At 47.6% G+C, this 26,184-nt stretch overlaps 1 protein-coding gene across 1 annotated transcript in view; it reads right to left on the reverse strand.

The window, feature by feature from the left end:
• Nucleotides 1–26,184, reverse strand: part of dok6 (docking protein 6) — a 388,575-nt gene that overhangs the window by 19,940 nt on the left and 342,451 nt on the right. The window contains exon 7 of the mRNA XM_038810079.1: nt 5,684–5,798. Within this exon, the coding sequence (XP_038666007.1) occupies nt 5,684–5,798 (115 nt within the window). The remainder of the gene's footprint in view (nt 1–5,683; nt 5,799–26,184) is intronic.

Below are 26,184 nucleotides of genomic sequence, written 5' to 3' on the forward strand. Positions count from 1 at the left end.
TAAACTGCGTTTACATCTCATTACTTTTTTATGGTGTTATCTGTGAATTCTTCCAGGACATTGAATTTCCATTCTAGTTTTTCACCTGAATGTGTGTTGATAATTATTGGATTCAGACATCAGCTAGGCTGTTTTTCTAAATGTGTTGTCTCAATCCTTCCCTGTAGGGGATGAAATAAACAGCTCAATCCATTTCAGCAAATTCAAGTTCACACAAGCTCGGAAAGCATTTTCTTTCTTGCTCATATTCCCGTCTTATTCATGCTTTCTGTGAACCAATAAGGCTGCCTCCAATGGGTGGGCTGAACGGGAGAAGTCATTGTCAATTTAAGCCCACGTTCAGGTCAGTTTCAAGCATCAGCTCATTTCTTATGAAGGATTTTGCATCCAATTTTCTGATTCTATTGTTTTTCAATAATTCAATCAGACCAGAATATTTTGGATGGTGGGGCTTCCAATTGCACCATCCGAATAGTCGGCGGGGACTGCCCCACTGACATCCCACACTCGAATGAGCGTCAATTGGCTACAGGTGGGACTTCCACCCCTCGCTCGGGAGGAAGCCCTGTTGATTGGCCGGTAGCTGTTCATGCCAGATAACTCCTCCTGCCAGCCTGCATCTTGACGCCAGGTGGAAAACGCCCAATAATTGGCCACTCAAGGGTCTCAATTGAGGCAATTAAGGTGTTGACCCCACCCAGCATAAAATCGCTGCAAGGTCAGGTCAGACGGACAGCATGAGGGAATCCGGGTCCCTTCAATTTCCCGCTCTCCCCGTCTGAAAGGCCACCAGCAGGAGTGCGTGAAATTCAGACCATAATGTTACCAGTGAAAAGTGGCAGTATTGGCTCGGTTAGTCATTAAGAACCACGCACAACCTCCTTTCCACTGGCAAAGTGCTGACATAGCCTGTTGGATACTATGCCCCAAAGTCCAATTCACCTCTAACAGCGTAAATATTTGTTTCTGAATGGAAGTACTTGGTAGCTAACCAGCCAGCGCACTCTGCTGGCTGCATGGATAAAAGCCAAATTTGACTCCTCTCCCTCTGACTCTGTTCCTCATAGCTAACCTGTTCCCTGTATTCAAATCACACTGCTCAGTTAGAAATGAAGAGGTGTGCGAGAGGGGCAGGGTTACATGCCTGCTGATGTTTCGGATAAAGATTTTCATGGCCTCTGTCTGTTGTCTTTTACCGATAACAGGACTGTGACCCAGAGCTCTCTAACAAGAGGATAGTAGCTGGAAATTAAACGTTTCCTTGTCAGTTACCAATCCATTCAAGCAAATATTTATCAATGGGGCAGTCAATCATTCACTCCTCCCTGTTGAGAATGAGTATACTCAAATCCCACACACTCGAGTAGAAGACATTCTGAGGTACCTTTCATGATATTTTGCATTGGACTAGCTTTTTTGTACAACACAACGTTAGCTTTTAATGAACCCAAAGAGGAAAAACAGAGAAGGGGGGGAGAAGCTTACCAAAATTTGTCAACGTTTCAGGTTCAAACTGAAAACTGATGTGTAGCTCTCAAGTTGCACAGCCAAGCTTTCTCACCAGGTATTGAGCCTGTTTCAAGAAAAAAAAGAGTGGACGTGGTTTAGCCTCCACTCTGGCAGGGGAGGGCCTGATGGAGCCAGCAACTGGCTCCACAGAGCTCGGGGTGCCATCTTTAAAGATGGCACCCCAACCAACACTGCCGCCTAACAGCCCCCAATCCCCACTATAGAGGTATCGGGAGCTCTCTCCCACCCAGGACAATCATCGGCGGCAACCCCCTCCCCAACAATCATCGCTGGTATTCCCCCTCTCACCATCACCGCAACGTATCGCAGACATTCCCCCCACACCCTCCGCTGCAGTGTTTGCACTCTCCACCAGCACCAAACATAAATGTACTTCCTTCCAACCCCCCCCCCCCCCCCCCCCCCCCCCCACCCATGGACCCGCCCCATCACAGGTTGGCATTGTGCCAACCTGACAGTGTCAACCTGAGCCGGGGGGTCAGTGCCAGGTCACTGTGCAGGCATGTTCCTCCACCCGCCCGCCCCTCACCACCACCGGGGGCTCGACCTACCTCTGCGTCGCTGGAGGGATCCCCTCGATTGAATGGCATTTGGCCACACCTGTTGTAAAACTTGCAGACGTGACACCACGTCGCTTCCGGTACAAACATTTACCGAGAGGTGTGGCGGGGGCCTGTTAATAATATTAAAAGACATTACAATCTATTTAAGTAGATTTGTGGGCTTGAACCTTCTGACGTCGCCAACGAGGACAATTGGGAATCGCATTTTTTGATTCCCTCCGGATTTTACACCCACGTCACCATTCCTGCGCCGGGCTAGTTGCTCTCAAAATCCCCCCCCCCCCAGATTAAATCAATGTATTATATATTATCTGTAGCCACAAGATTACAGATTTGAAAGAAGGCGCCATTCCTAATCTATAAGTCTGTGATACCTTCCATTGAACACAAGAAGGTTTGTAATTAAAACACAAAAGGCTAGCTCACCAAGCCTTGAAGGCTTTGCTTTTAATTCCCACACACCACTATTATTTAATCCGATTAGTTTGCTTCTCCTCGATTTTTACTTTAAGAAGCAGTGGTCAGCTGATCAATGGCAGCGTTTATATTTTTTTAAACATGTGGAGATTTTAGTTGTCCGTGTATCATTGCTGAGCTTCGAATCATAGCATGGTACAGCGCAGAAGGACTACCATGCCAGTATGACCTATTCTCCACATCGTTTGTAGATGTCAGTGTTGTGTGCCGTACTGGAACAGCTTGGCTAGAGGCGCAACTAGTTATGGAGCACAAGTCTTCAGTGCTACAGCTGCGATGTTGTTTGGTCCAATGGCCTTTGCTGCATCCGGTGTAGAAAATGCTCCTGAACACACTTTAAAAACCCTTCCCCTCTCTGCCCCTTACACGAATACTATCATAGTCTGTATTATGATAATTAACCTCACCCATTGTAACCACTCTAGTTTTTGCTGCTCTTTTTAATATCCTTGCAAATGTTTACCTCCAACTCACCCACTAGTTGGTGGCAATTAGGGTAACGGTTCCTCTACTTTTTCTTAGCTCATTCTGTCCCTGACTCCTCAAGGACATCCTCCTGCTCCAGTATTGCAATATTATGCTCAAACAATACGTTCACCCCATCTCCCTTCTTTCCTTCCCTATTTTTGCTGAACACCTTGTATTGTATTTAGTACACGGTCCTGCCTGTTAGCGAGCCGGGTCCCCATTACTGGCATCATAATCCTACATGGCCACCTGCGCATGGGGCTCACTAACCTTATTTAGCACGGGTATTTTGCATCGGTTTTCCCCAATCGAGAATGCAGTTTACATCCCAGAAATGGCTGTGATTCAGGAAATGGAAGGGAGGGAGGAATTCAAGAAAATTACAGTCAACAGGGAAGTGATTCTGAGCAAACCGTTGGAGCTGCTGGCTCTGCATTGCTTGCAGGTTAACGTGAGGCATCAGCAAAAAAATAATGGGTTTAGGAACATGTCACGTGGGACAGTTACAATGGGCAGAATTCTCCAGCTCCGTGGAGGAGGTGGCTTGCCATCGGCCGCCAATGGGCCTTTCCAGTCCTGATGAAATCGATGGAGATTTACATCCCTCGCCTGTGCCGCCACGGGAACGGTGCGACCTAATATTTTTCCCAAGGTAAAGACAGGGGCACCCTTACAAATGTATCCAAAATCTTGCGGCAATGCCCCATATTCATTTTCCAGGGCTCAGATGAGAACCTCTATTCCTCCTGGTCCACAAAGATCATTATGGTGCACTTCCAGGTGAAACTGGGCAGAATGTGAACATAGCGGTTGTCCTCCAAAACGGTAGCTGGACTTCACAGGATGCACCAATTTGCATCGAACACTAGATGCATGTCTTAAGCAGGTGGGTACTCTGACTGCCCAGCTGTAGCTCCTTCAGAAGATGAAGACGAATGGATTTGGAGCAGGAATGAGACATTCCATTTTAGGGGCGCAGACCCTTGTTTCAGCCCAGTGGCAGCAGTGAAACCTAATCACTTTATCCTTGTAAAGTAGAATGGTGTCTTGTAACCAATCATATCCAATGCTTTAAATAATCAAAACGAGTGATGTGAACTAAGACTCAAAAAGAAAACAGATTCCAAAATTGTTCATATTGCAACGCCATGTTTCAATGGTGCTGTTTTAAACAGGCAGCACGGTGGCACAATAGTTATTACTGCTGCCTCACAGTGCCAGGGGCTTGGCTTCAATTCCAGCTTAGGATGACTATGTGTGTGGAGTTTTTTTACGTTCTCCCAGTGTCTGCGTAGGTTCGCCCGGGTGCTCCGGTTTCCTCCCAGACTATGGATGTGCAGGTTTGGCCATGCTGAATTGCTCATTAGTGTCCGTAGATGTGCAGTTAGGTTGGGTTTCAGGAATAGGGCAGGGCAGTGGGCAGAAGGTCGGTGCAGACTCGATGGGCTAAATGGCCTCCTTTTGCACTGTAGTAATTCTATGATTCTGTGCTAAATAAGTGGTCGGGGAAAGCTTATTCTGGATAGGTGAACAAACATGGACTGCACACCCTACCCATTTTTATCTTGCAATCTGCAATATCTTGAGGGGGTAGGCACTGGGAGGTTGTTTCCTCTAGTTAGAGAGAACCTAGAAATAACAGCCATTGCCTAAGATATTTGCCATTGAAGTCCAAACTGAAGAGAAATTTATTTTCTAAGAGGGCTGTGAATCTTTGAAATTCGCCATCCCAAGGGGATGTTCAGGTTTTTGATTCGTCATCAGTGAAGGAAAGCGGATATGTTTCAAAGTTGGGAAGGTGAGGGACTTGGAGGGGGGTCTTCCAGATGGTGGAGTTCCCATACATCTGCTGCCCTTGTCCTTCAAGATGGTCATGGTCGTGTGTTTGGAAGGTGCTGCCTGAGGAACCTTGGTGAGTTCCTGCAGTGGTATAGATGATGCAGGTTGAATGTCCCGGACCATGGCCTAGTCCTGCTCATTTTCTTTACATTCTCCTGGTTAAGGCTTAGAGTTCAATAGGGTCTCGGCTTGATTTCCTAATCTCCCCTTTTGTGTCCATTTTTTGACACAATCTGGAGCGTTCAGAAATATTTTAACCTGTTGATGATGTTTCTAATGAGTGTTGAGAACTGCGTTAGTGATTAAGGAATTGAATAAAATTATCTTGTTTCAAGGCAGAATTGTTAGAATCCCGTTCATGGTCAGAGGGCTCCAGAAACAACAGCGCCGTGCACCAATACATTATGCCCCCCGTGACTCTGCAAGCTTGACTAAAGTGAGCTGCTTCTGAAACTGGCATTTCGCAGGTTAAACTTGCATCACAGTGAATCAAGCGACTTAGCTGGGGTGTATCTGCACGCCTCTATCTACTGCTGTATTGGCACAGAGTCTCCGCTAATAGGAAAGCGTAGCCCGGTTTTAGCACTCCCTCAAATGCCACATCGCTCATTGTGTCAGCTGTCCACTGACAAACAAACAGTAAATGAGGGGAACCCATTCTTGCACGTTTTGTTCCCTGGGAGTTAATGACCTTAAAATATAGGAACAGAATTAGGCCGTTCGGCCCCTCCAGTCTGCTCCCCCATTTAATCATGGCTGATACGTTTCTCATCCCCATTGAGGTTCCTCACTTCCGACACACTTGCCTTGTAAGCTGTAAAGTTCGCTGACGCTGTTCTGCCTCGTGATGTGATGCCAGTACGCACTGCGAGGGAGTGTTATTGTCATGAGTGCTAGCTCCTCACTAGGACTGGACTGCAGCTGAAATACAGAAACAGAAGTTGCTTCAGACATGCCCGGAAATGCCGGTGTAAAATAAATGCCTCCAGAGAAAAGAACATCTTTGGAAAAGTATCTGCAACAAGATGAAAATCATTATACAGCCTGCAGTTTCTGCATATGGAGGTCATCAGGCTGAGAGATGTCAGTGAAGGGGAGTGGAACAGGTTTTCACGGTACGCACACTGACAGTATTAGCACTTCTAGGTTAGACATGGCCTGCTCCTTCTTCCTGTCTCTAAACAGCTGTCCAAGGTGACCACAGAATTAAAGCATTTCAGTCACATAACATTTTCCCACCTCATTATCTTCTTGACCTTACAGAGCGAGAGCATCTTAATTAGCGTTGTGTAGCAGTGGGACTCTTGTCTGGTGATCTGAAGATTCTGTTTATGGCCGTTTGGAAAGGTTGAAACATTATTACGTTCAGCGGGGAGGACTTTCTTCATTTTATTATTCCAAGTTGCTATACTTTACAATTAAAGAAATCTATTGTTCAAGTACCTGAACAAAAATTCCATTTCAGCAAACTGCAAATTGTCACATCTTTGCTTGTTAACTGAAAATGGCTTGCAGCAAAAATGTTGGGTGCCAATCAGGACTTTTGTCACTATTGGTAGCAGGCTGGTGTTTTAGATCTGAGTCGAGGTGATTTATCTATGGCTTCTGTGGTGTGGTCTAGCTTCCTCGGAGGCAGATCACACCCAATCTTTAGCAGATCACATGTTTCTTCCATTTTGCACCAAGGCCTTCCTCAGCCTCCTCTGCTGCTCATACTCTCCATCCAGTGCACCTAATAAAATGAATCGCTGCTGCTTTAAGGACTGAAACAATGAACTCCCAACCTTCTTTCTGCTAGACCTCTACTAACTCACTATCTTACCTTAATGCCAATATCAGAGCTGCCAATTATCAATATGATTCGAGCTGGACAGCAAATGTGAATGAATCTGTGTTAAATTAGTGTTATGATCCCAGTTGATGTTATAACTGGAAGGGAAGATTCTAGAATGGAGAGATGGCTCAAAAGACCGTAACTTTATTTAAAAAAAAAATTTAACATGGAGTAACAGAGTCACAGGACTGCTAATTAAACATGAAAAAATTGGATTATAATAGAATAATCCTTTACTTCCCCCTTCGTTAACACATAGGTTTTAGGAGTCTCATGGATAACAAAGTACATCTTAAGCTACCATGGTCACATTAATACGCAAAGTCCCTTTTAAGCACACAAGACGACTGTGGTCAAATACACACTCCCCTCTGAACCCAAGTTAGTGCCTGGATTTCTCCTCAGAATCCCCCCAGGTGATTGTCACACGAGTTTCCAAAAACATGCTTTAAAATCTTCTCTCTTAATAATGTTTTCTCTTAGTGGTTTCCATCTCAAAGTTTAGACCAGATTTTCCAAATGACACTTTTTAAAGCTTCCGCTCCACCTTAAACAGCGGATCACATCAATCCTTTTAGTATTTCCTTGTGCAAACTATTTACAATTGCTTTAACTCTTGATTCCCAGACTATGCCAAAATTACATCAAACAATTCATCTATCTCTGAAGTTTGCACTCCCACTTTGAATCTGCGATCCGATTGTACACTCCTGCTGCACTTCCCACTATTCTTAAGGCTAGCGGGAGAGTCCTGTAAGAAACCTGCTGAACCCTTGACTATTTTGTGGTTCTCTTTTTTTGATTCCCATCCTGCAACCGTGCAAATTTTGTTTTATACTGCAGACTTTTGGTCAAATTGAAAACACTCCTTGTCTAATGTACTGGCCCAGGTCCTCCCTTGATGCTGGGTGGCAAAGCCAGCGATGTAATTTTCCTAGGCTTGGCAAGCAGCCAAGCAATGCCTCTGAAATTCTAGGGCTTCTCTTGTTCTCAACTGGGATTGGTCGAGCTTGTCAGAAGGTTCTAGAAAGCCCAGGCAGCCTCCATTTTGTCTCACTTCTGTGAAAACCTTGGCAATCTCTATCAGCTCTCGGCTGGGGGTCTGAGGGAGGTAACCTTTGATTTAAAAGTCTCCAGTCGGGTCGGTGAAAGTGTAAATCTCTGTATCAAAGCCCGATTTAAATGCTTCCGGCTAGCTAGTGAAAGTGACCTGTGACGGGAGCCTTCAACAATTAGACCTTTCTATTCTGATTAAGAACTGCAAAGTCAGTGTTCCAAATTCTCTCTCGCTTGCTGGATTCTTCCAGTGAGTTCACGATAAAGTCTTTTCCCCTGCAGTCAGATTAAACCGTGGAAGGTTCCGGTCCAGTGCCACCTGCTGGCAGAGCAGCTGTTTGATATCCCACTTCAACCCTCACGTGGAAACTGTAGATTTAACTCAGTGACGCTAATGGTCTATCTAGTGGACGCAAGTGAGAATTGCACAGACCTGAGGGCAATCGCTAGTGTGAAATTGAGGTCAGTCAAGAGGAAGTGACCCCTCGGAGAGAATTCTACAGCCTGCAGGTTCTATTATATATATTATAAGGCCAAACATTAGACGATCCAAAACAACCAATGATTGCAAAACGTCACGTCCGTGGAAGATTGCCGGCTACAACGACCGCTACCTCAGCAGCAAAGATTCATCTCATGCCATTTTAATCCGTATTAGTTTCAATCCATTCCCTACCCCTACCACGCGTCTGTATTGTGTGTACATGGGTGGAGGGTGGGACAGGGTTTGGGGAATAGTTATATCAGCAGACCCTTGTTCCATTCTTACCATTACATGTTCATCTTTTTCCTTGTTATAAATAAAGTTTTGTCATGTTTTACGTACAAATCTGGTGCCTGTAACTCATTAGAGCAGTTAAGGTTTAAAGATCTCAGGAAAACATACGGATTATTGGTTAATTCACTTATGTTGGGGCTCCGGAGTGGGTGGGGCTGGAATTGACCCCGCACTCATCCAGTATGTTGTAATAACCTCTAAGCAGGTTTTACGGCAGACTCTGAATGGACAATGGTGCTCCCGTCCCCCAGCACCCAACGTGATCTGGTTCATGCCCTCACTGGGCGCGAAAAAGACATGCATATTTAAATGGGGTCTCGAAACATGTTTAAATATGTTCAGCCCAGCCCGTTCGAGACTCCCGGCTTAAGGGGGCCCCCGCCAGCATAGAGAGAGGCCTGCAGGAATCACAACTGGTTTCCAAAACTGAAAACCATACATGATGGCCAACTGTGGGTCTCGGATGGCATGGGAGCCAGGGGGTACTGCTATGGGGCAGGTCTTGAAAGGGGTCATGGCCATCAAAAGGGTCATGAGAATTGAGGGGGGGGGGGTGAAGTGGGTGCATGATGGGGGGCTTTAAGGGGGCAGGCACATGAAGGGGGACTGGAAAATGGAGGGGCTGAAAGTGGGGACCTTAAAGTGGGAGGACCTTCAAGCGGGCGCCTTTGGCAATCCCATAGCAGGGTAGCACTCACTTGGGGGTTGAGGGTGGTGAAGCCCTGATGCCAGAGTGGATGTTTGTGGGAGGGGTTGCAGGTCACCCTCATGCCTGCATGGTGTGGGGGGGGGGGGGGGGGGGGGGGGGGGGGGGGGGTATTGCCCATGCCTGCTTTGAGAAAGAGGAAGTCAAAGCACTTGGCTGTTTTTAATGTGGTGAGGACCTGTCAATCAGAGTGTTCATAAACAATTGTGGTTAGCATCAATGCCGGGAAACGGAGATGTATCCAAGCGTGAGAGGAAAGATAGATCAACAATCCACCAAGCAGCTGTCTCTGGAGTAATAAAACTGTCAATCACTGGCAAATGCAAAATGTTGCTGTGTGAAATTGGATGAAAGATCTGCATTTTAAAGGCTGACAGGAGATTTTAAACCCTTTGAAGTACTAGGCTTTCAAGGAAGCCTCTAACACTTGTAACAGTTGCTACTTCAAACACTTCTCGCTGAGGCAAATGTTAGGGAAGGGGTAAATGAAAAAGCAACCATTTTTCAACCTGCGACCTGAACTGCTCTTCAGCTTTCAGGCAGGGTTCCCCGATGAGGGTGTCTTATGGCGGTTCTAATGGGGGTGGGGTCAAATGGGGGTCTATGTTGGGGGTCCGATGGGGGGTTCTTTGTTGAGGATCTGATGGTGGAGTCTGATGGGGGGGGGTTGTCTGATGGGGGGGCTGTGGGGGGTGGTTGGGTGTGGGTGGGAAATATTTGCATTGTGGGTGGCCTTCTGATGGAGTTTCGAGGGCACCTCCATTTTGTACTGACACCCTGACCTACCGTGGGGTCGACTGCATCACAGCCACGCTTAAAAGTACCAGCACCAATCCAGGTCTGCATGAATCCCGGCTGGAGCCTGGAGCATCACGGATGCCAGGAGAATCGGGCTACCAGCCCGTTAATCAAATGGTGCAAATGACTCATTTGCATCTTCCCGCCAGCGAGGGTCATGCAGTTCCCTGTCACTGGGGGATTGGAGCATCGGAATTCTTTGGTTCTCCGCTGGTTTGGAAACGCTGCTACCGATGGCATATGGCAGAGAATTCACCCGCTAGTCACTTTTTGGGTGAATCACCCAATTCTCTCTTTAACTCAGAACACTTTGTTTATTTTTCCTTGAATTTTTCTTGGTCTCTGTCAACTGAACTACAGTCAACTTAAACATTCTTTCTGTCCCAATTCCCTGGTTGTCTGGACTGTAGCTTGTACTTAACAAAACCTCCCTCTTTGAGGCTCTCGCCCTGTCCAGTTTTTCTTCTGGTAGGATTGAGAGATGTTCACTCCCAAGGTTGTGTGCCCAAGTACTCTGGCTTCCAATTAAAACTAAGAACAAAGGAATGCCCTTCCCTTTGGAAAGTGGCCTCCTGTTTCTGAGCAACGACTTACTTCTACTATTTATCCTTCCGCCATAGCCCTTCAAGGACAATAGAGACACATTTGGAACTGAACCAACGTCCAATCATACAAACGCCTTTGTCCAGCATGAATCTAACTATAGGTTTTACCCTTCCCGGCGTAGAAACATTAAATTAACTCCACTTGAAACTATACCTTGGGCTGAATTCTCTGCCAGCGGGATGCTCCGTTTTGCCGGTAGCCCGGTGGTTTCCCGACGGTGTGGGGCTGTCCCACAATGGGAAACCCCATTGACTAGCCGGAGTAATCGAGCATCCTGCCGGCGGGGTGAAATAGAAACATGGCGCGGCGGGGCGGAGAATCCGGACCCATATTTCTATTTTTAAAATTTAGAGTACCCGATTCATTTTTTCCAATTAGGGGGCAATTTAGTGTGGCCAATCCACCTAGCGTGCCCATCTTTGGGTTGTGGGGCGAAACCCACGCAAACACGGGGAGAAAGTGCAAACTCCACACGGATAGTGACCCAGAGCCGGGATCTAACCTGGGACCTCAGCGTCATGAGGAAGCAGGGCTAACCCACTGAGCCACCGTGCTGCCCTCCAGCCTCATATTTCTAATGTTTACCAAGACAAATATAAATCCCTTAAACCTACCTCTATTGTCTTAGCAATCGGTCAGTAACAATTTAACAAGCCATAAACTTAATGCAGGTTATGTTTTTCCCCATGCAATTTGGTCGAAAGAGGCATTTGGTAACGTGGATAAAAATGCCCCAATACTCCTTTGGTTATCAATGACTAAACTTCAACCCTCATTTATCAGAGACATCAAGATGGATTCAACTGAGCAGGGCGTCAAGGGGCCATAGGAAAAGAGAAGCCAATGGAGGAAAAAAAACAAAATACGAGGCTGGAGATCTAAAATTTAGAAAACAAACAAACGTGCTGGAAAATCTCAGCTAATCTGGCAGCATTCGGGGAGAGAGAATCTTTCATTTTTTTAAGCCAATAGAGGAAGTTTCTTCAATGGCGTCAGTCATCGAACACAGAAGATGGTTATTGCTGTTGAAGACCTGTTAATACAGCCCCAGGGCATCCCTTTGGGAATTCTTGATGGAAGCATACTCAATCCAATCATTTTCAACTGATTCATTAGTGACCTGCCTTTTGCCAGAAGGTGAGGAGAGGGGTTTTTATGGTTCTTCAGCATTCATCTTTATTCACAACACCTGGGATAATGAAGCTATGAATTGCCCGGATTGTATTCACCCAAAACAGGGGCAACGAGTGTTATTGCCGAGCATTCCAATCGGACTGTGAGGCCTGGACTCTCGGCCTGAACTCTGGAGGCATCAGCACCACAGAGGCAGCAGCCATAAATCAAGCACTCTAGAACTAGGCTTCAGCACTGGGGACACCCCTGTGACCAGAGGGCGAATGTGTGGATCAGGGGAGGGTATTGGAGTTCGGTCCCCCTAATATTCCTGGTAGGAGTCTGGGGTCCAGGCTCCCTGCTGTGGCCAGGGGTGAGTGTGCACGATGGGGTCCCCCAGCACAACCGGCTCGTTGGATGGCACCCTGAGAGAAGAAGGGGTATGCAAGGGTGGGGGATGCTTGGGGGGGATTCGAGTGTCCCAGGGTGGAAGCCCTAATTGATTGTAGGTCTCTCACCGTCTCTAATTCCTTTCAGATATAACAATTTGGATGATGTTGTTGACCCCGCAGTGGCAGCCCTCACGGTGCTGGCGCAGTCCAGGCGGCGCGACACCGGAAAGAATGGTGCAGCGTTGACGCAGGTTCGAAGCAGCACCCTGTGTGCATTTGGCTGCCACACACCCTTCAGACCCGGCCACCCATCAGGCCGGGGAGGGATCCAGAAAGGGAGGGGGGGGGGGGGGGGGGGGGGGGGGGGGGGGGGGGGGGGGGGGGGGGGGGGGGGGGGGGCAGCGGCGACACAAGGTGTTCAGGCTTCATTGGTCATTTTGAGGAGATGCCGGACAGCATGTGCCGAAGGCGGCACCACCTCAACAAGAGGACGGTGCGGCACCTGTGCCATGTCCGTGTGGACTTGACACTCGTGGAGGATGAGGATACCCACTCCCAGTGGCCGAGAAGGTCACCAAAGCCCTGAGGTTTTATGCAACGGGTTCATTCCAGGGCGCGAGCGGGACTGTAGCATTTCCCAACCTACAGCCCGCGAGTGCATCCGTGAATTCACAGTTGTCCTGTGTGCCCAGGCAGCTGACTATATAAACTTGTAGCTGGACCAAGCCCATCAAGATGCATGGCAGTAGGCTTCTCCACCATCGCCGGGATGCTCCAAGTCTAGGGATTAATTGATGGTGCGCATGATGCCATGCGAGCACCAGGGTAAAAGGGAGTGCCCTTCATTGACAGGAAAAGGGATTCCATACCCTGAATGTTGAACTATTGTGCGATCACCACCTCCGGACCATATGTGCATGTTCCCGGGAGTGTGCACGACAGTTACGTCCTGGGACACGCGGAGATCCCCGGACTCTTCGAGGACCACCCCAGGATGAAGGGTTGCTTCTTAGAGGCTAAGGGGCACCCGCTGAGGTCCTGGCTGATGACACCAGTACGGAGGCCGGAGACTGATGTGGAGACCCGATATAAGGAGGCCAATGTTGCCACCTATGCAGTCATTGAGTGGTGCATTGGACAGCTTAAAATGTGGATCCCGATGCCTGGACAGCTCCGGTGGTGCACTGCAGTACACACCCCAGAGGGTCTCCCACTTTGTGGTGGTCTGCTGTGCCTCCCCCACAGCCTGGCACCGGAGAGTGACGACGTGCTGGATGTGGAGGAGTGCCTCGTCTTGAGGTGGAGGACCAGGAGGGGTCGGACCAGGAGGGGCTGGAGGATGAGCCCGGGGGAAATCCCTGGGAGCAGCCAGAGGAAGGACAATGGGGGTCTCCATGAGACACAGGCCCCAGTGTCATCCAGACCTGTCGGTCCAGGCGCCTTACCATTGTCTGTACCATGGTGTCCAGGTCTTCAGCGATGCTCTTCAGTGACTGAAACATGCTTTGCAATGCTTTGGCAATGCCCGCTTGTGCCTGGTACATGCCCCCCCAGCGACTGGGACATGCACCGCAGTACGTCGGCTATGTCCACCTGCGTCTGGAACACATCCCCCAGTGACTAGGACATGCTGTCAAACCTCAACCATGGCCGTCATTGACTGAGCCCCTTCGACATCACCACTCATGGCGCGGACGTCATGCCCCAGGCTATCCACTGCGGTCACAACCCGAGCATTGTTGGCCTCTATGCCATGCATTGCTAGCACCATCTCCTGCGCCCATAGCCTTTGGGCCTCTTCCAATCAGCTATGTACTCACTGGAGTGTTGCTGACATCCCCTCCGGAATCTGTGTCCTGCACCCTAGTGCCTGCATCAGTTCTGGGATAACCTTGTCCAGACAGACCAATCTGTCTGGGTCCCAGCCGATTCCTGGCATCCAGCGGACCTCCGACTGCTGACTCGCTCTGATGTTCCTGCCTCAGTGCATCAGCAACTGTGTGGTGCTCACCAGATTGTGCCAGAGAAACTTGGCCACTACTGTCACCCACCAAGTTGTGTGTCTATGTGCTGGTGGAAGGTGGGGTGACAGCCGTGGCGCATCGATGGTGGCATCCTCAGTGTTCTCTTGGAAGGCGGGGAGGGTGGGGGCGCGGTCCAGGAGAACCAGCTGGCGGGACAGCCATTTCCACTGTGAAGCTTGGTGGGGGATCATTTCTGGCTCTGACTGACGTCAGACACCAGCCGCTGTCTCGCTGGGTCGGCCGTCAGGAAGCACCCAGCCTATTTGCGCCCTCTACCGCACTTAGTGCATCTCCTGTTAGGTTACGCCCATAGCTTTACTGACGTTTGGGGACAAATGATTAATACACAAGACGACAATGAAATAGCACATTTAGAAAATATAGGGTTAACATATGTTCTTAGATCTCCGGCACCTAAAGATTGGGCACTACACCCCTGAGGATAGACAATAAATTGGCCTTGCCCATGTCTCCCGAATCCCAAGAAAAAATTCAATAGAACGCGCAGAGTCATTTTGTTCGCTAAGTGATGCTCTTTAGGTTTGGAGAATATAACCATATGTCTTAATTGTCACCCAATTGGAACAAAGTTAAAAAGCATCATTAGGGTTCTGGCAGCAGACAACTATTTAGAGAGAGGTTTTCACAGTGTGTCGCACTGTGAAATGCTTCTCCATTACCGGTGATTAAATATGATGGAATAGATCTTTTTATCTGCTGGTGTAGTGAAATCATGCTGTGTGATGTTAGCTTATGAGAATGGGAGTTCAAGTGAAATTGTTTTGCTTGCTATCTTAACTGAGCCACTAACCTGTTCATCGGAAAAAATAACATGCTTAAGGTATCGGGTAACACACATTCGGTTGTTAATTGCACAGAGTGCAAGTACACCCTATTGGTGCTCACCGACAAGTCAAAGCTGCAAGAACGTTTTGAAAAGAGAATATCACATTGTTAACAGACTCACTGCATTAAGTCTATCAATTACTTATTCCCTCCGGTCGCAATAGGTTTTCCTGAAGCATCAGATTTTGCTGACAACTTTCTACAATGGTCAGTTCAGCCCAAATGGTGTGGTTTACGAAGAGAGATTAAAACCACCTTCACTTTATCTAATATAACTACATTTCCATCTTGGCTCACGTGTTTCTCTTTCCAGAGTCATTTGGCTTTTCTTTCACTCTTACCCCTTTCTTTCTCCCTCACTTGTGTTATCCCTGCCTCAAACCAAATACTGGTAGTTGCAGACCAACCACCCGTTTCCCATACCTCTCTCCCACTTCAACGAAATGGAAAGTCAGGTGGGTGAATAACGTATGGCGGACAATTAGGTTAGCACGTTCCACAAGGTGAAAATTAACCCTCTATCTCTTGCCCTTTGCCTCCAAAACATAATTGCTCATTCTTCGTCTCTTTCTCCATGTATCTTTCATTTTGTCTGCTTTTTCTTCTGGACGTCGCCCATGATCTCTGTAGACTTCCAATGCATGCTGTTTATCTGAGGTACCCTTTTGATAAATGGCTCAGAATGAGCTGGTTGGCAACAGGACCTGGGGACAGGAGTTAGGGTTATACGCAGGCTGGATTAGTGCACTCTTGGTGCTGTAGTGGTATTGTCACTGGACTAGTAATTGAAAGGCCCAGGATAATGCTCTGGGGACCTGGGTTCGAATCCCACCATGGCTGATGGTGACATTTCTCCCAGCGACAGTGAAGGAACGGCAATATATTTCCTAGTCAGAGTGACAAATGACTTGGAGGGGAACGTCCAGGTGATGGGGCTCCCAGATATCTACTGCTCTTGTCCTTCTAGATGGTAGTAGTCGTGGGTTTGGAAGGTGTTGTCTAAGGAACGTTGGTGAATTGCTGCAGTGCATCTTGTAGATGGTACACATGGCTGCCTCTGTTCATCGGTGGTGGAGGGTTTGAATGTTTGTGGAAGCGGGCTGCTTTGTCCTGGATGGTGTCAACCTTCTTGAGTGTTGTTGGAGCTGCACTCATCCAGGCAAGTGGAGAGTATTCCATTGCAATCCTGACTTGTGCTGAGTAGATGGTGGACAAGTTTTGGGGGTGTCAGGAGGTGAGTTACCCGCCGTAGGATTCCTAGTCTTTGACCTATCCTAGTAGCCACAGCATTAATATGGCTTGTCCAGTTCAGTTTCTGATCAATAGTAACCCCAGAATGCTGATTGTGGAGGATTCAGCGATGGTAATATCTTTGAATGTCAAGGGGCGACGGTTAGGTTCTATCTTGTAGGAGATGGTCATTGCCTAGCACTTGTGTGGCACAAATATAACTTGCCACTTGTCAGCCCAAGCCTGGATGTTGTCCAGGTCTTGTTGCATTTGGACATGGACTGCTTCATTATCGGAGGAGTTGCAAATGGTGCTGAACATTGTGCAGTCATCCGCAAACATCCCCACTTCTGACCTTATGATGGAAGGCAGGCCATTGATGAAGCAGCTGAAGATGGTTGGGCCTAGGACACTTCCCTGAGGAACTCCTGCAGTGATGCTGGAGCTGAGATGATTAACTGCCAACCATCACACCCATCTTCCTTTGTGCTAGGTATGACTCCAACCAGTAGAGAGTTTTCCCCCGATTCCCAGTTTATCTCGGGCTCCTTGATACCATACTCAGCCAAATGCTGCCTTGATGTCAAGGGTAGTTACTCTCACCTCACCTCTGGCATTCAGCTCTTTTGTCCATGTTTGAACCAAGGCTGTAATGAGGTTAGGAGCTGAGTGACCCTGGCAGAACCTAAACGGAGCATCAGTGAACAGTTTGTTGCTAAGTGCCACTTGATAGCACCGTTGATGATTCCTTCCATCACTTTGCTAATGATGGAGGGGAGGCTGAGCGGATGATAGTTAGCTGGATTGGATTTGTCCTGTTTCTTGCATACAGGACACACCTGGACAATCTACATTGTCGGGTAGATGTCAGTCTTGGAGCTGTACCGGAACAGCTTGGCTAGGAGTGCAGCAAGTTCTGGAGCAAAAGTCTTCCGTACTATCACCAGAATATTGTCAGGGCCCTTAGCCTTTGCAGTATCCTCTGCCTTCAACCATTTCTTGATATCACGTGGAGTGAATTGTATTTGCTTCATCAGGTTGACACCTCATTGGGTTGCTAGATCTGTTCGAAGTCTATCCCATTTAACATGACGGTAGTGCCACACAGCACGATAGAGGGTATCCTCAATGTCTCCACAAGGAATGTGCAGTGGTCACTTCTACCGATACTGTCATGGACAGATGCATCTGAAGTAGGCAGTTTGGTGAGGATGAGGAAGAGGTCAAGTATGTTTTTTCCTCTTGTTGGTTCCCTCACCCCCTGCTTCAGTCCCAGTCTAGCAGCTATGTCCTTTAGGACCCGGCCAGCTCAATCTGTGGTGTTACTACCGATTGGTGATGGACATTGACGTCTTCCCCCCCCCCCCCCCCCCCCCCCCCCCCCCCCAGAGCATATTCTGTGCCCCTGTTACCCTCAGTGCTTCCTCCAAGTGGTGTTCAACATGGAAGAGTACTGATTCATCGACTAATTCATCAACTGATGGTGGCCGGTATGTGGTAATGAGCAGGAGGTTTCCTTGCCCATGTTTAGCCTGAAGCCATGAGATCTCATGGGGTCTAGAGTGAATGTTGAGGACTCCCAGGGCAACTCCCTCCTGACTGTATACTACTGTGCAGCCACCTCTGCTGGGTCTGTTCTGCCGGTGAGATACGACATACCCAGGAATGGTGATAATGGCTTCTGGGACATTGTCTGTAAGGTATGATTCTGTGAGTATGACTATGTCAGGTTGTTGCTTGACTAGTCTGTGAGGCAGCTCTCCCAACTTTGGCACAACACCCCAGATCTTAGTAAGGAGGACTTTGCAGGGTCGACAGGCCAGGGTTTGGCTTGTCACTTCCGGTGCCTGGGTCAATGCTGGGTGTTCTGCCCGGTTTCATTCCTTTATTGTGTTTTTGTGGCAGTCAAATACAATTAAGCGGCTTGCTCGGCCATTTCAGGGGGCATTTAAGGGTCAACCACATTGACGTGGAATCGAAATCTGGAATTGAAAGTGCAGGTGAAACCATTGTCGATTGTTGTTAAAACCCATCTGGTTCACTAATGCTGCCATCCTTACCTGGTCTGGTCTTCATGTGACTCCAGACCCACAGCAATGTCATTGCCTCTTAAATGCCCTAGCTAAGGGCAATTAGGAATGGGCAATAATAGCTGGTCCAGCCAGGGATACCCACATCCCATGAATGAATAAAAGATATCTCACAATGGCCTGCCTTGATATCAATCACAAAATATAGCTCGTACAATGTGCTGAGTGTTTCGGAAATAGGATTATAACGGATTGGGCTTTCAAATAATGTGGCACCCAGCTCCTATCTGGAAATTCTGTCCTCTTGAACATTTAGAAAAAGGCAGCTTTAATCTCAGAATAAAATGAGTGTCCTCAATTGGCAGGGTATATCAAATGATGTTCCAGGGTGCATTTGTTTTGCTGGTTTGCTCATGTGATCTGGGTATCTCTGGCCAGGCCACCATTCATTGTTCATTCCTTGAGGTGGCGCTCATGAGCTACAGTACTGAATCATTGCGGCCTGTGTAGTGCAGTTACCCTCCTTTCTGTATGGACAGGAGGAGCGCGAATGCTCCTCTTGGCCCCACAAATCTTCCTATTGCTGCTCGTCCCTTCCTGCCTATTATTCTAAGTTCCAACAGTCGATTCAACTCTGCGGGGAAGCTGGCTGTATTCCACGGAGCCTCCATCAATGAGCCTCCTGTCCGTGTTTGTCCACTGGACCTTGCCAAAATTATCCAGTTCAGGCCCGAATATGAAAACTGGCTCCTCATCCATAGTGCAGGCTTGCCAATGCCCGCGATCGCCTCATCAACATCACCAACAGTTGTCGGGAGACTGTCTTGAATAATTTCTTAAGAGTTTATCATCACCAAATCACCCAGAGGCAGATCTGCCGTATGACCCAAGGTAGATTTTCACTGACATTTCGCCAAAGTGGCCTCGATTGTGAGCTTTAGGAAGGTGTCAGGTCCATTTCCGTTGATCAGATGATCAATTTGAACTGCTGCACCCACTGGCCGACAATACAACTTCTTCATCCTTCGTCAAAAGTGTTGCAGTATGTTAATTAATCCAGCATGCCATCGGAAACTATCCGAGATGGACTGGCTTGTAAAAATAATGACCGTGGCATTTTGTGATTCAGTCTCTGCAACCTGCTTGAATACTGGAAATCAGTTCCACTGTTCCTCAGTCAAGCTGCAAGGCCAACTTGCTCTGTCCATAATTGGCCTTCAAGCCTTCAGTGCCCTTAGCACTTCCAAAGCAACTTGTCTGCACAGGCAGGTAGCCTCACGTAATATTTTCAGCACACCGACCAGTTTCCCCGTTCAGGCAACCACTGATGTTCCCCATCGTTCAGGTCACTCCAGTTTTCCAAGCAGTTGATGCATCTTGTCTGATCTGCCTCCATTGGACTTGACTAGTTCAGCATCAATTCCAACCTAACCCGGAGATGTTTCAGTTTTAATTTTTCTGACGCCTGCGAGCAAATTTCAGTCTTGCTTGTTTCTAAGGCCCCCAGGGTGTTATTAACATTCCTTTGACAGTCATACGATCGGCAGAGTATTCTTACCTCCATTTCTTGGAATTGTATATATCAGCAATCACCATATTTTATTTTCTCCACACTGCGCTGTGATTCAAATTTCTTTCTTGATCCCTAACCTTATTTCTCCCCCGGTTTAAAAGCATTTTGCTGGCTAACTTTGGCAGAAGCTGTTTTCGTTACGATGAAATGTTTTGTTTGCCCATCTTCCGCAATGCTTCCTCACACCTTAAAAGCTTCCCACGTAGCGGAGGTAATTTCACTCTCTCCCTTCGGTGAAATGTGATATTGCCGAAACGAAAGATTTTTTGTGATTTTCGTTCCTCTGTCAATGTTCCTGTACAGTAAGAAGTCTTACAACACCAGGTTAAAGTCCAACAGGTTTGTTTCAAACACGAGCTTTCGGAGCACGGCTCCTTCTTCAGGTGAATCGCCTGAAGAAGGAGCCGTGCTCCGAAAGCTCGTGTTTGAAACAAACCTGTTGGACTTTAACCTGGTGTTGTAAGACTTCTTACTGTGCTCACCCCAGTCCAACGCCGGCATCTCCACATCAATGTTCCTGTACTTCTACTTCTGGAAATCTAATTTATTTGCGCTCATTTGCTCTCTGACGATCAGGCCCTTTTGATATTGCCTGGGGATCTTTGACAAGTTCAAGATTAGGCCAAGTTAATCAGGGTCTGTTGAGCAGAGAGATGGAGATTTCACAAATATCTTAAGCTGTTGCCAAGGTGGGAGGAGGACATTTTTAAAAATGTAGTCTTTCATGAATGTTGCCATCGCTGACTAGGCCAGCATTTATTTGCTCATCTCTAAGCGCCCTTGAAGTGAACAACTTGCTTGGCCATTTCAGAAGTTAGTTAAGAGTCAACCGCATCGCTGTGGATCTGGAGTCACATGTCGGCATTGGTGAGCCAGGGTGTTTACGACAATCGATGATCGTGCCTTGGTCACTATTACCGCAACTAGCTTTGTAATTCCAGATTTTATTAACTGAATTTAAATTCCATCGGCTGCTGTGAAGGGAACTGAACCCATGTCCCCAAAGCCCTTTGCCTAGATTACTAGTTCAGTGACATAGAACATACAGTACACAAGGAGGCCATTCGGCCCATCGAGTCTGCACCGACCCACTTAAGCCCTCACTTCCACCATATCCCCGTTACCCAATAACTCCTCCTCTGCTTTTTGGTCACTAAGGGTAATTTATCATGGCCAATCCACCTAACCTGCACGTCTTTAGACTGTGGGAGGAAACCGGAGCACCCGGGGGAAACCCATACAGGCGCGGGGAGAACGTGCAGACTCCGCACAGACAGTGACCCAGCGGGGAATCAAACCTGGGATGCTGGACATAGGGTCTCTCTTTACGCAGACGACCTGCTCCTGTACGTGTCGGACCCAGTGGCCGGGATGGGAAGTATACTGGGAATGTTGAGGAAGTTCGGCCAGTTTTCAGGATACAAATTAAATACTGCCAAGAGTGAAATGTTTGTAGTACAGGCAAGGGGCCAGGAGAACAGATTGAGGGGGCTACCGTTTAGGCTGGTTGAGGAAAATTTCCGGTATTTGGGAATCCAGGTGGCACAAGACTGGGGCAGGTTGCACAAGTTAAATTTGGCCAGGGTGGTGGAGCAAACGAAGGGAGAGTTTCGGAGATGAGTTGCACTCCCGCTGTCGCTGGCAGGGAGGGTGCAGACTGTAAAGATGACAATCCTCCCTAGATTTCTGTTTGTTTTTCAGTGCCTCCCGATCTTTGTCCCACAGTCCTTCTTCAAAAGAGTTAACAGGATGATCATGAGCTTTGTCTGGGCGGGAAAATCCCCGCGGGTGAAGAAGGCGATGCTGGAGAGGAACCGCAGCGAGGGAGGGCTGGCTTTGCCGAGTCTGATTAATTATTACTGGGCGGCTAACATTGCTATGATAAGGAAGTGGATGGTGGGTACGGGGTCTATCTGGGAGCGGGTGGAGGCGGCTTCGTGCAGGGGCTCCAGCTTGGCAGCCCTGGTCACGGCTCCTCTACCGCTGCCGCCAGCCAGGTACTCCACCAGCCCAGTAGTGGTGGTGACCCTGCGGATATGGGGCCAGTGGAGGAGGCATGTAGGGGAGACGGGGGCGTTGGTTTGGGCGCCAATCTGCGACAACCATCGGTTTGCCCCCGGGAGTATGGATGGGGGGTTCCGAGTATGGCGGCGGGCGGGGGTGGGAAGGGTGGGCGATATGTTCCTGGAAGGGAGCTTTGTGAGTTTGAGGAACTTGGAGGAGAAATTTGGGCTGGTAAGGGGAAATGATTTTAGGTACCTACAGTTGCGGGACTTTGTTCGTAGACAGGTCCCATCTTTCCCACGCCTCCCGCCAATGGGGATCCAAGACAGAATAATCTCTAGGAGGGAAGAAGGGGAGGGCAGAGTCTTGGGTATATATAAGGTGCTCATGAGGGAGGAAGGGTCCCAGACGGAGGAACTGAAACTTAAATGGGAGGAGGAGCTAGGCGGGGAAATGGAGGACGGGCTGTGGGCAGAGGCCCTGAGTAGGGTAAATTCGACCGCAACATGTGCCAGCTGATTCAATTTAAGGTCGTTCACCGGGCCCACATGACGGTGGCTCGGATGAGCAAATTCTTTGGGATAGAGAACAAATGCGCTAGGTGCGTGGGAGGACCAGCGAACCACGCTCACATGTTTTGGGCATGCCCTAAGCTTAGGGGGTACTGGGAGGGATTTGCGGGCGTCATGTCCCGGGTGCTAAAACCAAGGGTGGCGATGGGTCCAGGGGTGGCAATTTATGGGGTTTCGGAAGACCCGGGCGTCCAGGGGGAGAAAGAGGCCGATGTTTTGGCCTTTGCTTCCCTGATAGCCCGGCGACGAATACTATTGGCGTGGAGGGACTCAAAGCCCCCGAAGACTGTGTTGTGGCTTGCGGACATGTCGAGTTTCCTGGGTATGGAAAAAATTAAGTTCGCCTTGAGGGGATCTGTACAGGGGTTCGCCCGGAGGTGGCAACCATTTATTGACTTCTTTGCGGGAGAGTGAGCGTCAGCAGGGGGTGGGGTAGAGTAGAGTAGGAGGGATAAAATGGCGGGTAGTACCGGTGGGAGAGGAGTGGGCTTGTGCAGTATGTTACGATTGAAGTATTGAAAGTACGTGGATGTTTGCACATTTTTGCCTTTTTTGCTTTCTTTCTGTTGATGTCTGTAACTGTTTACAAAGCCAAAAACTACCTCAATAAAATTGTTTATTAAAAATAAACCTGGGATGCTGGCGCTGTGAAGCCACAGTGCTATCCACTTGTGCGACCGTGCTGCCACTACCACCACACCAGCATCACCCCATTCTGTCGGGCTCTCTCCTAAGGAAAATACCGTTTGAAACAAATCTGGTTCTCTATAATTTCACTAAGTTAGAGTGGTGACAATAATCGTGGCAAAGGGCACAGAAAGAGCTCAGGAATTAGAACATGACAAGAATTTGAGCTCAGTGTTGTGACCGCTGATAGTATTCATGAAGCATTGCACGGAATTTTTTTAACAGCCATTGCTGGTGCGATAAATGCCCCAATAGCAATATTTCAGTGTTAAAAATATTTGATGATACCATAATCTCAGACATGTAACTATTGACTGATGAGGTCAGAAACGTTTACCACTCATCAGACTACTATTACCCAATGGAGAACTTGAGTGATAATAACGATGACTAAATTCACAAAGTTTTATTAGTAATTGAAAAAAATTTGCATACTCCCAAAATGATTTTCCACACCGACTTGCAGACCCACCTCAATTTGAAGGGCCCGCTTACACACGTTTTCAATCTGAGGAGACCGAGTTGGATTGAGTTGGGTCTGATGACCCTGGAAGCAGATTGGAAGTGGCCATGGGTGAGCGTGAGTGCTGAGGCTGGCTGATTAGACGGGCCACGTCGGTTCTTTGGAACTTAGCCCCAGGTGTGTTAAAAGCTGTCAGGCCCTCTTCACGCTTGCACCCTACCAACGCCATGCTCTCATGCCCCCTGCGGCCCAACGATACCTTCTATGCACTATATATAGAACCAAAGAGCCATGTGATAACAGTTACAAGTCATGAAATGCTGAGGGATCAAAAAAATCCAGAAAATCGGCTTGAAAAAGCTGCTGTACTTAGAATTATAAAAATGCCAGACAGAGAAATGCATAGCATCAATAACAGAAGCATTCCCTTACTCCAAACCGCTTAACCTTATCCAAATAAACATATAGACATTGACAAAACAGAATTTAAAAATAACTTATTCTAACCTCAAAGATGTCAATCAATCAGAGCAAACACTCCACTTCCACCATTTAAAACTGAACCCCTGCTGAGCTAATCAATTTGAATGTTTTGGAGCTCAGCCAAGCATTCATCATGAAACTATCTTGGAAATGCTTCAACAGGGACAAATGGCCAAGCATCTGTTTCTCCAAATGGGCCAAACATTTATTTGGACAAGATTAAAAGGTGTGAAGTTAGGGAAAGTTTCTGTTGATGGTATTATGAATGGTTCTGCCTGCTTGATAATTTTATAGGGTTGTAAGACCAGCAATGTCTTCAAAACAAATTTCTGATTGAGTGTCTTCTTTTATTCCTCAGCATTCCAAAACTTACCATTGTTATTATATGGCTCATTGGTTCTGTACATAGTGCAAGTGGATGTGTGGGGATGGTGGGGCATGGGGAAGACCTGCTAAGCTTACCTTTCAAAGGTTTCCCAAATTCAGACTATGCTTCACGACTCCTCTGAGGGGCCATGAACCATGTGTCATCCAGAAGCTGGCCCGCCTCCACAAAAGTTGGGAGGGAGTGGGATGCGGGATGAGATGCCTAACCTCGCAATGGAGACAGCCAGATTGGGAGTGGCTTGCTACCCATGCCCTTATTCCGCATTGGGGAAAATCGCCAGAATTGGGAATGGGTGTGGGAATCCCAGAATCGGGCTCTCCCCACCATTATGTTTTTTTAAATTCAAAGTACCCAATTTTTTTTTTACAATTAAGTGGCAATTTAGCGTGGCTAATCTGCCTATCCTACACATCTTTGGGTTATGGGGGTGAGACCCACGCAGTATCGGGGAGAATGTGCAAACTCCAAACGGACAGTCACCCAGGGCCGAGATCGAACCCGGGTCCTCGGCGCCGTGAGGCAGCAGTGCTAACCACTGCGTCACCGTGCCGCCCTCTGCCCACCATTTGTAAAGGGTTCCAAATTTTCCCCGTCTCCATGAAAATCCGGGATGATAGCTTTCTGTTGTTGCTGATACCTTGCACCATAAACCATTTCCCAACTGAGAGACTAGGCAAGTGAATTCCGTATCGGCTTTTCTCATTGCTCCTCTCAAAGGTTAGTGGTAAGTACACAAGTTGAGTCCACATTAACACATCATCTCCTAAAGTGTGGATAAGGCTTCGTCCAGTATCTCTACTCACATCTGGTTTACATCAGTAACTCACTGTGCAAGGGAATACCAGGTTCAACCCATTGCATTATACAATGGTATGACCAATGGACTGCGCTACCTCAGGAGTCACACTTTCTTAAGACATCCACCACACCTTTGTCCACATGCATCAAAATCCCACAGTCCTATTGTCGTGAATTTGTATCTTCCCAGTGAAGGCTCTTCATAGACCTACAACTTTATAGGTTAATCTAACTAGTAGTGTATCAGAAATAATCATTTCAAATAGCTTCATTTGCAATCCTATAAATGTTGTTCACAACTTGGAAACTACAGCTGCTAAATGTTTCATTCAACTAAGTGATGCATGTGATAGGGTCTCACTGCCTCTTGTGTTAAATGAGATGCAATTTTAACTAACTCTCACACAGAATTAATCCAAACCGTCACAGATGGCTTCTAAATGTTGCAGTAATTTCCTTTCCTCTGACCAATCTTGTCACAGTTCCCATCAAGCACCATTGAGAAGTTCTGTTTTGGGTCAGAGAGACAGATTCCAAGGCAATGTGACAACTCATTTTGAACAGGTGCAGGGCAGAAACAGTCATGGTCACAGCTTTTAGGAGATTTACTGGGTCCACCGACACGATCACGGGTTTTTCTTTTGAGGTTTCAGCTTAATTTTTTGCATCCACGGGTGGAGATTGCTGCACATTGGGCACAGGTTAAGATGACAACAGGATATCGAAAATTGTATAAGGGAAACATTAAAAAAAAAACTGTGGATGTGCAAAGTCACTTCCTTGAGAAAGAAAATGACGGATTCCCAACAAAGTCACAAAAGTCAGAATTAAGTCAAATTTAACGCGTTGGAAATACATTCAAATGTCATTGTTTAGGTTATTTCAGATCTGGTTTATTTTGCGGTCGTCCTATATGGAAATTCACG

The sequence above is a fragment of the Scyliorhinus canicula genome, chromosome 10, assembly GCF_902713615.1.
Source record: "Scyliorhinus canicula chromosome 10, sScyCan1.1, whole genome shotgun sequence".
Lineage (NCBI taxonomy): Eukaryota > Metazoa > Chordata > Chondrichthyes > Carcharhiniformes > Scyliorhinidae > Scyliorhinus > Scyliorhinus canicula.